General features: G+C 55.7%; 2 protein-coding genes across 2 annotated transcripts in view; both read right to left on the bottom strand.

Annotated features, from left to right (window-relative positions):
• The window catches only part of DNAJC5 (DnaJ (Hsp40) homolog, subfamily C, member 5), a 1,035,873-nt gene that overhangs the window by 40,953 nt on the left and 980,271 nt on the right, over positions 1-14,649 (bottom strand). The window lies entirely within an intron of this gene.
• The window catches only part of TPD52L2 (tumor protein D52-like 2), a 14,470-nt gene continuing 1,437 nt past the window's right edge, over positions 1,617-14,649 (bottom strand). The window contains exons 3-5 of the mRNA XM_011934537.1: positions 8,931-9,032; positions 3,808-3,856; positions 1,617-3,272 (exon numbers count right to left, since the gene is read on the bottom strand). Coding sequence (XP_011789927.1) covers positions 3,177-3,272; positions 3,808-3,856; positions 8,931-9,032 — 247 coding nt within the window. The 3' untranslated portion in view covers positions 1,617-3,176. The remainder of the gene's footprint in view (positions 3,273-3,807; positions 3,857-8,930; positions 9,033-14,649) is intronic.

The following is a 14,649-nucleotide window of genomic DNA, read 5'->3' on the forward strand; positions in this document are numbered from 1 at the left end:
AGCAGGAGAACGGCGTGAACCCGGGAGGCGGAGCTTGCAGTGAGCTGAGATCCGGCCACTGCACTCCAGCCTGGGTGACAGAGCGAGACTCTGTTAAAAATAAAATAAAATAAAATAAACCCTAACAACAAAGCAGCCGTCGCACCACCATGGGACATCCCGGAGCCACAGGTGCACTTGTCTAACCCGCAGAAGCAAACGTTCCGCACAGCGGCAGGTGGATCCTTCCTGCAGCAGCTGCTGTGGGAGCCCGCCCCGAGGGAGGACCCTGCTTCATTTCATCAGTGCCGTCTTGGCTGTCTTCTGACCTGAGCCAGAGAGTCCAACCTTGCCCTGTTCATTCAGCACGTGAGAGGCTTCAGGTACTCACTATTATTCCAAGTGGTCCCTCGTCCCCAGAATGAGGTCAAGCCTTTGAAGGCCGTTGAGCATGGAGTAACACGAACCCCTGACAGCCATCAGGTGCTGGCCCAGGTAGTGGGGTCCTGCCCACTTCCACCCCCCTTCTCCCAGTGGGTTCCTGGCACTTGTGTTTGATGCAGCCTAGCTCTTCACCAGAGGCAAGATGCCCAGCACGTGGCTTTTCAAATGCACAGAACTCTATAATACAACTTTTTTTTTTTTTTTGAGACGGAGTCTTGCTCTCGTCACCCAGGCTGGAGTGCAATGACACGATCTCGGCTTGCTGCAAACCTCTGCCTCCCAGGTTCAAGCGATTCTCCTGCCTCAGCCTCCCGAGTAGCTGGGATTACAGGCGCCCGCCACCGCTGGCTAATTTTTGTATTTTTAGTAGAGACGGGGTTTCACCATCTTGGCCAGGCTGGTCTCAAATTCCTGATCTTGTGATCCATCCACCTCAGTCTCTCAAAGTGCTGGGATTACAGGCGTGAGCCACGGCACCTGACCTACAACTATTACTATTTTTTTGAGACAGGGTCTCAATCTCTCACCCACACTGGAGTGTAGTGGCGTGATCATGGCTCACTGCAATCTCAACCTTCTGGACTCAAGGGTCAGCTTCCTGAGTAGCTGGGACTAATTATTTCACTTTTTCGTAGAGTCAGGGCCTGGCTACGTTGCTCAAGCTGGTATCAAACTCCCAGGCTCAAGTGATCCTCCCATCTTGGCCTCCCAAAGTCCTGAGCTTAGAGACATGGGCCACCACACCCGGCCTACTTAGTTGAGATGGAATCCCAATATGTTGCCCAGGCTGGTCTTGAACTCCTGGGCTCAGGTGATCTGCCTCACCCTCCAGAATGACTGGGACTACAGGTGTGCCCAGCAGCAGCTCAGTGCTTGCAGGGGCAGCTGGCGAAGCCTCTGGAACTCCTGGCCCAACCTGGAGCCTGGTGAGCTCCTCCTCACCCTCCCAGGGCTGTTTCAATTCCTCTTCCCAAGACTCTGGGTCTGACTTCACAGGTTGGCCATATACCATTCTCCCCTCACAGCTGGCTCCGCTTGTCGTCCCAGCATTGAGGACCTGCCCGTCGTCTTTGGGACTGTCCCCTGCCTGCCTCTCCCAAAACTGCGGACTCATTAGGGCAGGTACCACGTGTCGGTTCATTTACCACTCATCACAGTCCTGTCCTGAACGACACATCACACAAGCCACGGGAGACTTTCCCCCACGGGAATGCTTTATTGACAAATTACCCACTATTATCATAACTTTAAGGAAAAGATACATCAGTTAACACCCACGCAACCTGCCTTCACACCACACCCCACAGGCCACTTTTAACCCTGGACAAAGGGCACCAAGCACTGGGGTTCCCTGGCCCCCATCCCCGGGGGTGTCTGAACTGTCTGGGGACAGAGTTGTCAGAGGACACTTGCTCTACCGAACAGGACACTTTGAGCTGAGCAGCCCTTCCCCTCCCGGGAGTGGCAGAGCCAGGCACACCACAGGCAGGCCCGCAGTGTCCTGCCAAGAGCCACTAAGGCACAGAGCTACCCCTGCAGACCACGCCATCTGACATGCAGGGCCCTGGTGTGAGAGAGAGGCTGCTGGGGTGTGATCGCTTAATAACAGGAAGAGATCTTTGTAGCTCCTGAGAAAGAGGCAACAGCAATCCTGGCCGATGCCCATGCCCCACCCTCCACCTGACCTGTGGGGTCATTTCGTCCCAAATGCAGCACGCAGGCGGGTTGGAGTCACTGACGAGTGCCAGCCAGGCCCATGCAAAGGCAGCACTGAGAAGGGGGGCACAGCTCTCTTAAAGGGTGCTAAAGACAGGCTTTTCCTTCTCTTGGCCCCCCCCCATTCCCAGAGGCTCAAGAGCCCTTTGGGGCAGAGCAGGGGAGCCAGTGGGAGCTGCCACGGTTGAGAAGAGAAGCAGGTTTTGTACACTGGGATGGAGTGTGCATGAAATCAAACACCCCAACTGGAACAGGCTGCCACGCAGGCCAGGTGTAAAATTCCACACAGTGCTCACAACCATTAAGGAACTCTCATCTATATACATATAAAAATTATAAAGAAATAAAGCATAAGGCAATGTAAGGCTTGTATTTCAGCTTGAGTCCAAAGAAATACTATTCTCTATGAGGCTAAAGCTGCTTTGCCTAATTTAAACTTTTTAAAAAGTCCACTGCATTTAAAAAAGAATGAATTTGCTTCCGTTAAAGCTAGATTAGCGTGACAATTAGGCAGCTGCTGATGATCGGTTTCCTTTCTGGGGGTCTCAGAAAACGGACGGTTTTCTTGTTTGGCATTTTGAGATAAAAGATTGTGTAACAGGTAGGACTTGCTGGGTGATTGCGTTCCTTCTGTGAGTCAGGGAAGGGGGAGGAGGAAGTCAGAAAATGCCACCTATTTGATGCTTAGAACTCTTCAATCCTTCCACATTCTGATGGGCTAACATGATTCCCAAAGGGAGCCTGGGCTTTGGCTCAATCCTCTTTCGAACCCTCCACCCTGCCCACTTCCTGCACCCCGGGAAGGACAGCACAGTGATCTGTTTCATCTACAAACTTGAGTGTCAAACATCTGTGTACAAGACTGTGTTCTCTAAATTCATGCGAACGTGGCAGCCACATCTCCATGTGGATGGGCAGGACTGTCCTCAAAGCCGGCTCTGCTCATCCGCCTGGTTGGCTGCTCCGCGGAACAGAGCTGCGGCGGGATGCTGAGGGTGTGCTGCGTGTGCTCTGCGGCGGGTGAAGCGACCACAGGCTTAGAAGGGTGCGGGATCCGACACGGGCTTGTCACCACTCCCCGCTGAGGAAGGGAGGTTGTCACTGCCGTTCTCTCGGTCACCCACAACCTTAGACTACGGGAGAGAAAAGATGACAGAAAAACCTGAGACAGAGCACACAGCACAAGGCAGACCCCAGGCCCATGCTCAGTGCTCTACAAAAGCTTATGTGACATGAACCCTGCTCAGCAGCAACAGGGAGCAGATCACAGATGGGCACCAGCTGAACAGGTCTCCACAGGACGATACCAAATGAAGACAGTGAATGCCAAACAGCTGCACACTGTATCGTTCCATTTCCGTGACGTTCTTGAAATGACACAATGATACAAAGGGAGAGTGGACTAGGGGTTGCCGGGGGTAGGGCGGGAGGAAGGTCGGCGTGGCCAAGGAGGTACCAGGAAGGGCAGCAGGGACCGGGAAGGGCAGTGTGGAGACGTTCTGTGTCCTGAGTCAGTGCCAACGTCCTGGTGGGGAGGCTGCACTACAGGATTTTCCGAGATGTTGTCATGGGAGAGAACTGTGTAAAAGGCACAAGGAACCTCTCTGCATTACTTCCTACAACTGCATGTGAGTCTACGATGACTAGTAACAGTCCAGGTACAATTACCTTTATGGTCCCAACTCGGTCCTCAAATGACTTGAAGGTTGCAGAGTTCCTTTCAAGAGAGAGGGAAGAGTGTTGGTGTCAAGAAAAAAGAGTTGTGCTGCCCTCTAACTCAGAAGGGCCTCAGGGCAAGGGCCAGCCTCCAAAGGACCCTAACAAAATCCCAAGATCTCATGGCAAAAATGTGAGACAGCCAGGTCATTCCAGAGACCCCCCAGGTCAGAAGTGAGGTCGGCCATGCCCAACAGTCACAGGGACAGGTCCAGACATCACACAAGGCAACTGGAAACCCCTTGACTGTGCAGCCGGGGGGATGTCGGCCCCTCTCTGCTGTACCCTACGGGGACACCCTGGGCTCCTGTACTGAGGTTATGAAGCGTCTGGAGTTCTTCACGCACATCTCTCAGAGAAGCGAAGGGAAGACCAAGGACACTTCTGGGACAGCAGAGTGATAAGGAGACAGAGGAGAAAGCAGGCCAGCTCCATCCCACTCAGTCCCTCCCCCAGAACCAGATACCCCTCCCAGGCCCAGGGCCTCTAGAGACCAGCACGTCTGTGACACCCAGCCAGAGTCCCCACAAGGAGAACAGGACGCTCCTGAGAATCAGGGCGGTGCCTGAAGGCACAGAATAGGGACCACAGCTCTGGGTGTTTCCATGAAGGCTGAGACCCGTAAAGTGTCCTAAGTGACAGCCCACCAGGGCAAGTGCCAGGATCTGTGTGCCAGCCTCTCCAACCCCACCCCAGCTTGACGTTGTAGGCAGCCAGGGACAACCTGGAAAGGACACGGCGAGTTTGACACAAGGATCTCCTCTGGAGGCTGCAGGTCAAGAGCCTGACCCCTACCAGCTTCCTCGTCAGCCTAGAGGGGGTCTTTACCAGCCCTTAGCCATCAGGAGATTGCCAAGGGAATGGTGTCCTTAATTAATCCAGGGATATGGGAAGGGCAAGGTGTGACCGGCAGGAGCTGCCCCAACCCCCACCAGAGACACCCGGCTCTGGAGCTGCAGCGAGCATACGTTACCTCATGGCCGGCATACTTATTGAGTGGCGGATGGAGTAGCTGCTGCTCGGAAGCATGGCAGAAGCAGAGAAGGAAGCAAGAGTTAACACCGAGATCCACACACAACCCCAACTGGGCAGGGATGGGCAGAGCTGGGATTGCCCCACTCCCAGGGGTTGGATCGAGCTGCCTGCCCCTCCACACAATGCCCCGAAGGAAACTCGACCCCAGGGTCCTCCCTTGGCCTCACGGGGGGCACCCCAAGTTGCCCAGCACATAGCACTGGGGGAGGAGGGCACTGCCATAGGAAGTGTGAGGAGACCAGGCCTGGGCTTTTGAAAAGTACTTGGGACCAGCAGCCTTCAGATGTCCTTACTTGACTTCAGCAAGTTTAAGGACCTTTTGGCAAAAGAGAAACAACCAGGTCAGGTAAAAACACATGAAATCACAGATTGCTCTGGGCCTGGCTCTAGACCTCCCGGTTCCAGCCAGAAGGGCACGTGCGGGCGGCGCCCCTGGCTGGCCTAGAGGAGCCTGCTCTGGTCCACACGAGGGCCCTGTGGGAGGCACACCTACGGGCTCTCAGGTAGCAAGACGAAACTCCATCTGAAGGAAAACAAGGAAACAGGACCGATGTTGAACAGGAAGGTGGTGAGAGTCGGCACAGCCCTCCCCCACGAAAAGGCTCCTTCTCAGGAGTAAACTCAGGCGTGGACGCCAGGCCAGTTATCCGCTGACCCGGGAGCAGGCAGCCCGTGAGCCTGGGTGGGAATGGGAAGCACGAGGAGGGGACACAGAAGGGCCGGGGGGTTCCGGGGGGGCCTCTGCGTCGATCCCATGCTGCTGCTTTGTTCCCCGAGATGCAGCAACTGCCTGGCTGGGACTGCTGTCCTGGAAGGGGTGATCCCCCTTTCACCAGCCCCCTACCAGCATAGCTGCCCACGGGCCCTGCCAGAGTCCACCCAATTCAGAGAACCGCCTTCCACAGGTGTGTCCAGGCTCAGCCTTACCTAAAGGAGTGTGAAAATGGATGAGCCCTGGAAAGTGGCAGCAGGAGAGAAGAGGAAACGAAGTGTAAGCAAGGCAGGCCAGCACCCACTCACAGCCCTCCTCAGGGAGCCCCAGGCCCCCTGCTCATGCTCAGCCAGGCCCAGCAGGGGAAGACCCCCCAGGACGGCTCCTCCATCCGCACACCACCAGGGAGAACAGCCCTGTCTCCAGTCTCCTCAAGCCCTGACTCAACAGGAGGCTCTCGCAAGCTCACGACTAGCAACTGCTTAGCCTCACGGCTGTGCATAGGAGGCCCCTGGGTCCAAGCCCTGTCCACGCCTTATGCCCCAAGGCACACCTGTTTGAAGAAGCCACAGCACCTGGAGCGCAACTGGCCCCATCCAAGTAGCACAAAGGTACGAAACGTGCCACAGCGTGACAGCTGAGTTTGGCCAGCTCCACAGAACGAGAGCGGCCCCTGTTCCCCACAGCGCGTCAGCTGAGGAAGCACACACACGGTGGGAGGATGTGGGACACCTTGGCGCCGAGCACATCTGCTCTGAGCTCTGTCCATGCACGCAGACACCAACCTGGAAACCTGTGTGTCCAAGGGCAGCGGCCGCCACTCACTGCAGCCAGGCCCACTCTGACACGGAGGCAGCCACTGAAGAACTGATGAGACCACGGAGTCGGACGGTGACCTGACCCTGGTGTAAATGCCCCCTCTGACCTGAATCCAGCTCCCTTTCCCCCATCCCCATCACCTATGCCCCAGGGCACACCAAGGGCCTCACAGTCCGGGGCTGCTCGGAGACAGGCCCACCATAGACATGGTGTTGGGCAGCTGTCCCGAGGGGCTTCCACCCAAGAGTAAGCTGGGGGCCGCGGGGGTTCATCGGCCCCAAACTCATGATATAAACCTCCTGGAACCCAATTTTCACTTTCAGGAAGCAGTGAGCTCCCAACCTCAGTCTCTAAGTCAAGAGGTGGATGGGCCCAGACCTCAGAAACCACCTGTGACTTGACTGCCTGGGGAGATGGTGGGAATACACCAGGGGCTCCAGACGTCAGAAGTCACACCACCACTACAAACATAAATGGAGGAGCAAGCAGGGCAAGACGCACCAGCAAACAGGACCTCTCCACGGGCACTGTGAACACGGCCGGCCAACTGGAGCGAGCTGGCTCGTCCCAGGTCAGCCTGAGGCCCCGCTCACCCAGCTGGCCCCACGTACCAGGGCACACGTGCAAACACGTGGCACAGTGTGGCCAGGCACACTGACAGCTGTGCCAGAGTCACTGCAACAGGAACTCTGCTCACTGCCAGCCATGCCCTGAGGCTACACGGCACAGGGGCCAGCTGCCAACCCCAGGACTGAGCAAAGCGCGAGAGCCTTTCTCCCCATCAGAGGAGCAGACAGAGAACTGGGACCGCGTCCCTGTGCTTCCAGAGAAAAACAGGCCACACAAACAAATGCCCAGATCGAAACCCCAGGACTGGCTTGTGCACGGCTATGCCAATCAGTGCCGAGGGCTCCGCCTGACCCTTGGATTTCCACCACGATGCTCTGAACAAACTCAAAAGGGAATGTGGACACTATGAGTGGGCAAACGCCCCCTGATGGCTGGCATAATTTAGGCACAACAGACAGCCGTTGCTTCCTGAAGATGCTCTGTGGTGAGACCGGCATTTTCGGGAAGAAAACAGCCCTGCAAGGCTGAGCGCAGCTGGAGCTCAGGGTATCCCTCCTGGGTCCAAAGCGCAGCAGTAGTGGGGAAGACCTGCATTTGGAGGGTGCCCCACAAGGACCCCCCCAAGTCCCAGCTGCTGGGGAGTGTGGAGCCCTGGGCGTGCAAGGGTGCACAGAGGAAACACACACGCTGTGTACTGATGACTGCAGCTTCTCCAGAGGTTTAAAACTTCTGGAAACAGAAGTTGCAGCGATGGGATAGCAGATTACCTCAAACAAACAAAAACACAAGTGGGCACAGCTCCTGGGCAGTGGCCATCCCCTCTGCTTGGCAGGCTGGGTCCCGGGGTGTGTGGCCGTCTGTGTCCTGGCCTGTGGCTCAGTGGTCAGGGGAGAGCGCTGGCAACCACAGGCTGGGAGGCAGGACATACCTAACCTAAGGCAGGCAGGCAGGCAGGCAGGGAGCCGGCCCAGCAGGAGATGTACGTATCTCTGAATCCTGCAGGGGCCATGAGAGGGGAAGAGGGGAGAGCTGGGTGGGGTCAGCACTGTGCTCCACTCACCGGTCCTCTAGGAACCCTGCACCCATCTTTGCCAGAATTGGGTCAGAACTACAGGGAGGCACTCCCTGAGATCCCAAAGCCAGAAGACCAGTTCTGAGAATGGGAGAGGAGTCAGGGCAGGGTGGGCAGCAGCACCCAGAAGTTGGGGCCAGGATGCTGGTGATGGTGATAACCTACATCATCCACTCCTACAACCCGTGTGAAAGAAGGCCCACCCGAGGCCCAGCTGGGGTGCCCAGCCAGGAGGCAGTCCGGCCAAGCATCATATCCAGGCTTCTGGCTCAATTCCCTCATCACCGTGCTGTGGTCAGGGAGCCTAGAGCAGGGAAGGAAGAGGAAATGTGCCAGCCACAAAGCGCCGGCCCCCTGCTCACTCCTTGGCCCCTGCTTGCTAGGGAACGCTGATGGCTGGGAGGCTTTCACCAGCCTCTGGGAGAGAAGGCTCATTCAGAACCTCCTGGAGTGTGACCGCACTCTCTGAGACCTGGGAAACACCTTCAGGAAGTACCATGCCGAGCACCTGTCCTGGAGATGGTGGAGGACCCTGACCTGACTCTGACCCCCAGGCTGGAGTCGCTGCCTCTCAGTGAAGCCTCGAGGTGCAGACTCGTCCCTCACCAACCCTGAGCACCACAAGTTACCCAAAAGCACTGGCAGCCAACCCTCCTTGAAGAATGCAGAAATGACAGAAAAGCAGCTGACAGGGATGGACGAACCTCCCAGGCAAGGGTCCCACACAGACTGGTCAGGGCCATGATGGCCACATCCCCGAGCTAATGTCTGAGACCTGATCTCCAGGCAGGCTTCCTGTAGTGCCTCCAACGCCTCACCTCACTCCTGGCCAGGTCTCAGGGCGGCAGGGTCAGGGTTGGGTCTCACCTCATGTCTCCAAGCTTCCTGCTGATGGCAGAGCCCACTGTGGACAGGGCAGCTGAGGTCTTCTGTCCGGCCTGCGAGAGAGTTTCCTGAGTCTTCTTGTAGCTGGAAGAAGACGTACCAGTTAAATCAACCAGACAGCATGGACGGGTCACCACCCACAGCCAAGCAAACAAAGCACTGGGAGCATGCCCGAGGAAAACTGAGGAAAGGAGCCGGGGCAAGGGGTGGACACTCGCCAGGTGTCTACGGAGCGGATGCAGGCGCAGAGCCCCTCGGCCCCCAGAGGCCCCTGCAGCGAGGAGCAGCCTGTGTGTTGTTCACTGAGCTCTCAGCGACCCTGCCGAGTTTCGGCCCCCCAGCCCCGCGATGATGCTGCTTTCTCATCTCGCAATCCAACTCCACCCCCTCACCTGACACCTCCTAAGCCCGCTTTCCTGTCTTCTCACAGCCCCTCTGACTACAGAGAAGATGCCCCATTTGCCTGCTAGAGAACGGACGGGCCCCCTGAGGTACACGCCTGGCAGGCAATGCCAGAGCAGAAAGGCCTCTCAGTGCCCTGACCGGCCCATGCGTGCAAGGTTCCCTTTCCTCTTCCCAAACGAGACTGTGTTGAGGGGAGAAAAATGCAAGCTCAACCACAGCTGTGGGGAACGAGCTTCAGAGTGGCCATGCAGCCCGCAAGGTGCCCCTGCTCCAGACAGAGGAGGCCCGTGTGCCTTCAGAGCATCGGACAGTTCCATTCCCAGGCCTCTTTTCACAGTGCAAGGGTCTGTCCCGGTCCCTAGTGAAGGCCCCGCTTCTATCCTCTCCAGCTCCCTCCAGTGTCCACCCACATGGGTACATCCCACCAAAGCAAAGCTCCGAGGCCTCGGCGTCCGCAGGACAGGCAAAGGGCAGCAGGCAGGATGCTGTGGCTGCAGGGATACTGTTGGGCCCACCATGACAGTCAACACCTAAAGTCGCTGGCCCTCATCCAGCTGCCACCGTAAACACAAAACACAGCAGCCTCCGACATAACCAAGCCCAAAATGCGAACCCACGGCCACCTTCCCCACAGCTCCTCCCTCAGCGAAGCCAGGAACTCAAGGCTGAATGGAGACGGGCTCCCAGGGCCATCCTGGCGTTACCAGTGCCAACCTGGAGAGCTGGCAAACCCAGCCAAGCCCTGAGTGGCATCTGGGATGACTGACACCAGAGAAGGTGCAGGCTCTGCCCGCTCCCACTGGCGACACCAGGTCCCAATGATGGGCCTTCCAGAGCACTTACTCACAGGCCCTCCACACCACTCCCTGCAGGAGGCCCGTGTGAGCTGAGTGCTACTGCTCTCCAGCCCCCAGTTGACAAGTGTGTATGACCCACCAAGTATGCCCTGGCAGCACATCCCAGCACAGCTCTCTCGTGCCCACCCCCAGCCCAAGGCCCAGAGGATGCACTTTCTTTTCTTTTTATTTTTTGAGACAAAGTCTCGCTCTATCACCCAGGCTGGAGTGCAGTGGTGCAATCTCAACTCCCTACAGCCTTCACCTCCAGGTTCAAGAGATTCTTCTGCCTCAGCATCCCAAGTAGTTGGGATTACAGGCACCCACCACCACGCCCTGCTAATTTTGTTTTTAGTACAGATAGGGTTTCACCATGTTGGCCAGGCTGGTCTCGATCTCTTGATCCCAGGTGATCCACCTGCCTCGGCCTCCGAAAGTGCTGGGATTACAGGTGCGAGCCACTGCACCCAGCCTTTTTTTTTAAATTTTATTTTATATTGTGTTTTGTATTGTGTATTTTATTTTATTTATTTTATTTTTTTATTATTTTATTTTATTATTTTATTTTATTATTTTATTTTATATTTTATTTTATATTTATTTTATTTTTATTTATTTATTTTATTTATTTTATTTTAGAGACAAGGTTTCACCATGTTGCCCAGGCTGGTCTCCTGACCTCAGGTGATCTGCCCACCTCGGCCTCCCAAAGCGCTGGATTACAGATCACAGGTGTGAGCCGCCGCACCCAGCCCAGAGGATGCACCTTCCATCCAGACTCCGTGCAGCTGGAACCATGGCTGTGTTTATCTTTTCTCTTTTTTTATTAATAAAACATCAGGTGTAAGTAACTAATGACCTGCTACATTTAGTTTCAAAAATACAAATTCTTCTTTGTTGAGACGGAATCTTGCTCTGTAGCCCAGGCTGGAGTGCAGCGGCACCATCTTGGCTCACTGCAAGCTCCGCCTCCCGGGTTCACACCATTCTCCTGCCTCAGCCTCCTGAGTAGATGGGACTACAGGTGCCCGCCACCACGCCCAGCTAATTGTTTTGTATTTTTAGTAGAGACGGAGTTTCACCATGTTAGCCAGGATGGTCTCGATCTCCTGACCTCGTGATCAGTCCGCCTCGGCCTCCCAAAGTGTTGGGATTACAGGCGTGAGCCACCATGCCTGGCCCCAAAATCCAAATTCTGAAGACATCTTTAACTTTGATTTTCCCTGAAATAACAAATGCATAAAACCATGTGAACGTTCTGTGGTTCGCTGAAGCAAAGTCACCTGCAGCAGAGGATTCTAAAGTCCTCACAGCACCTACATTTGTGCCTAAAGAGTGGGGATGGGGAAGCTGCACCTGCATTTGTGCCCTAAGAGTGGGGATGGGGAAACCGAAGTTGGAGAGAAAACCGCCGCCTGTGCCCAGCCTTCGGAATGAGATGCGGGTCTTGAGTGTGACCTGTGGGTGGGTAAGTACCACCCACACGAGGAGGAGGATCCTGAGGGTCCCTCAGGACCCAGTGACCATTGAACACTGACACGATGTGCCACTGTGGTCAGTCCCTGCCGTGCCATAAACCACACTCAAGCCCCTGGGGGTCCCTCAGCCCTCAGCATTGCTTGGGTGTGGAAACGAGGGGTCACAAGGGAACCTCCTCTGGAAACAGGAACCTCCAAACTGGGATGGCCCTGGAAACAATGGGCATCATCTGCACCGCCTGAGGCCACCACCAGAGGCCACCACCAGCTCCTCTCCCACCTTCTCTTCCTACAGCAGGTCCCTGCCCAACAGCTGCGGCTCTGACCTCTCCCTTCCCCTTCTCAGTCCCATCCTGGGCCTTGGAGGTAGCAGCAGCAGCTGTGAGGTCCCCTTCCAAGGCTCACAGCACTGCAGGCCTGTTCTGAGAGCCTCAAACACGCAGGCACACACATTCCTCAGAGGACCAGAAGGCTGGGGAAGCTAAGCCAGGAGGAAGGGGCAGGGGTCAGAGCCAGCATCTGCACCCGTAACTAGTTTCAGCTCTGCTTGAGGGCACCAGGCCGGGCAACCGCAGCCAGCACCCATTTGGGAGTTCCTAAAACCTTCCAGGAAGAGAGCCCTGGACAGACAGCAGTTTTGTCCCATGCCAGGAGCTGCCCCCTGGGCAGCACAGGCCATCTGGCAGACATCCTTGCACTCCCCCTCTCCTGAGTCTTCCTCTGGGGGCTACCCCCACTCCCACTCAGGGTGGACAAGTGATCCAGGCCTGGCCAGAGCACACCACCTCCCTGGCCACAGCCATTAGTCCAGGGAGACCCAAATGGGACCACACTGTCGGGCTGCAGCAGTGGGGGCAGGGACTTCTCTGCCAGGTGAGTGCTCCCACCTCCCTGTTTGATTGATGCTACCTTGAGTCGTGCTTTCTGTCACCTGCAACCAAAACAACTCCAAGTGAACCAGCATGTAACTGCAGGATCGACACAATGCCCCTCTCAGCACTGAGGTTTTTAGTTAGCTCTGCCTATAAATAGAATGCAACAGGCAATCATTTTACCACTCACAGAACACAGCTGCTCTCATTCAGACATGACCCACTGAGGAGAATGTGGCCACATGGCAGCCTCATGGGGCCAAGCATCAGCGCTATCCTCCACCCGCCGGCCACATTCTTCCCGTCCCTCCTCCAGGCACCACTGGCTGAAAGGATCTACAGACATGTGGGTCAGGAAGAAGGAAGCTCTTACTGCCTTCCTCTGCAGGAGCTCTGGGCAGTACAGGCACACCCACAGCCCACCTCCTGAAGCTGACTAGGAGGGGCACCAGCCAGGAGGAGCACGCGCGGTGGCCACATCCTCAGGCCCCACCTCCCGAGCCATATCCCTTCCGCCTGGGCCATCCGGGCAGAAACCACCACCCTCGGCCTGGGCCGTCCCGGCAGAACCACCTTCTACTCTGGAACCGTCCGTCTGACAGCTCTCCCCACAGAACTCAGGGAATGGCCTCTGCCAGGTGACGCACTGGCCGTATGCTTCCATGCTGAGCCACATGCTTCCCCAGAGGGGTCAGGATGCTAAGTGTTGCACTAAGCTCTCTGAAACACTGTTTATTTGAAATAGGATCCTGGCAGCTTTACATCAGTTTGTTTTACAAACAGCACTGAAGTCTCCTAAGACTATTTTCAGATTGAGTCTGCACCGTGCGTCTGCCTGATGCCCAAACTGCAAGGATGACCAGATGACCATCACTGACCGTCACTGACCCAACCTAGGGAACACCCGCTGCCCAGCAAAGTTACTGTCTATCACTGTCCATCACTGACCGTCACTGACCCAACCTAGGGAACACCCGCTGCCCAGCAAGGTCACTGTTCAATGCAGCCCGAAAGACACAGCCCACCAGGGTCCCTCAAACACCCAGGTCAACGTGCCATGAACCACCTGAGTTTCTGACACCAGCTTCCCACTGTGACACCAGACGCAAAGGCCCACGTGCAGAGTGCCAGCCTGGTCCCCCAGGACCTTCAAGACAAGCTCGGCAGCAACCACTTCCTTCCAGCCCAACACGGGAGGATGTTCTGCCCATGTTCTGCAGCAACCATTACAGCGCTACCTTCTAAATAACAGACGGAAAAATCCCACAGAGACTATTTTAGAACATTCCCCTTCTCCGCTTAAAGACATTATAATCAGATCAGAACACAAGTAAATGAAGTGCTATTATCCAGCCGAAGGATCTCCAAATATTAGGAGTCACTCTGAACCACGCTGCTGACACACACATATCAAACTACCCACAGTGAATCCACACTGGCCAATGCTCTGACAATGTGGTGCCTCCCAGACCACGAGGACTTCACATTTCCACCCGCACGTCCTCCACCACGCCCTCCACCCAAGAACTACCCCTAAAGGAGGAAAGGAATTCTGAGAACCCAACAGCTGGAGCTAAGCAGGGAAAAGGGTTAGGGTTAGAACACACAAAAATTCTCCACCAACAAAATCAGGCCAAGTGGTGTCGTCCAGCTTGTGCACTGCTGGAAGCCAAGGAGCTCTATTAGTCAGAAATGCAGCCAGGACCAGCGCAGGCCTCTTATATAAGGGATGCATATATCAGGCAGAGGGGAGTTCTAAGTGTGGTCAGGTGGCTGAGTGAGTTTCTTTCAGCTACTATTCCCTGTTCCACAATAGTCTAAAGGATAGTTTACCTGCGAGAAGAAAAGTTATATTAAGAAAAAATAGCCAGCAAACACCAAAACAAGCTTTGTGCCAAGTGTGCCCAGCCCAATTCCCCGACTGAGTGTCAGGAAGCGGAGAGGAAGAAGGAGGTGCTGATGGTACAGCCACTCAGGAGGCGGAGAGCAGGAAGGAGGACGTGCGGATGGTACAGGCACTCAGGAGGCAGAGAAGGAGGAAGGAGGACGTGCGGATGGTACAGGCACTCAGAGGCAGAGGAGGAGGAAGGAGGAGGTGCTGATGGTACAG

This window comes from Colobus angolensis, unplaced genomic scaffold, assembly GCF_000951035.1.
Source record: "Colobus angolensis palliatus isolate OR3802 unplaced genomic scaffold, Cang.pa_1.0 Scaffold136, whole genome shotgun sequence".
NCBI lineage: Eukaryota > Metazoa > Chordata > Mammalia > Primates > Cercopithecidae > Colobus > Colobus angolensis.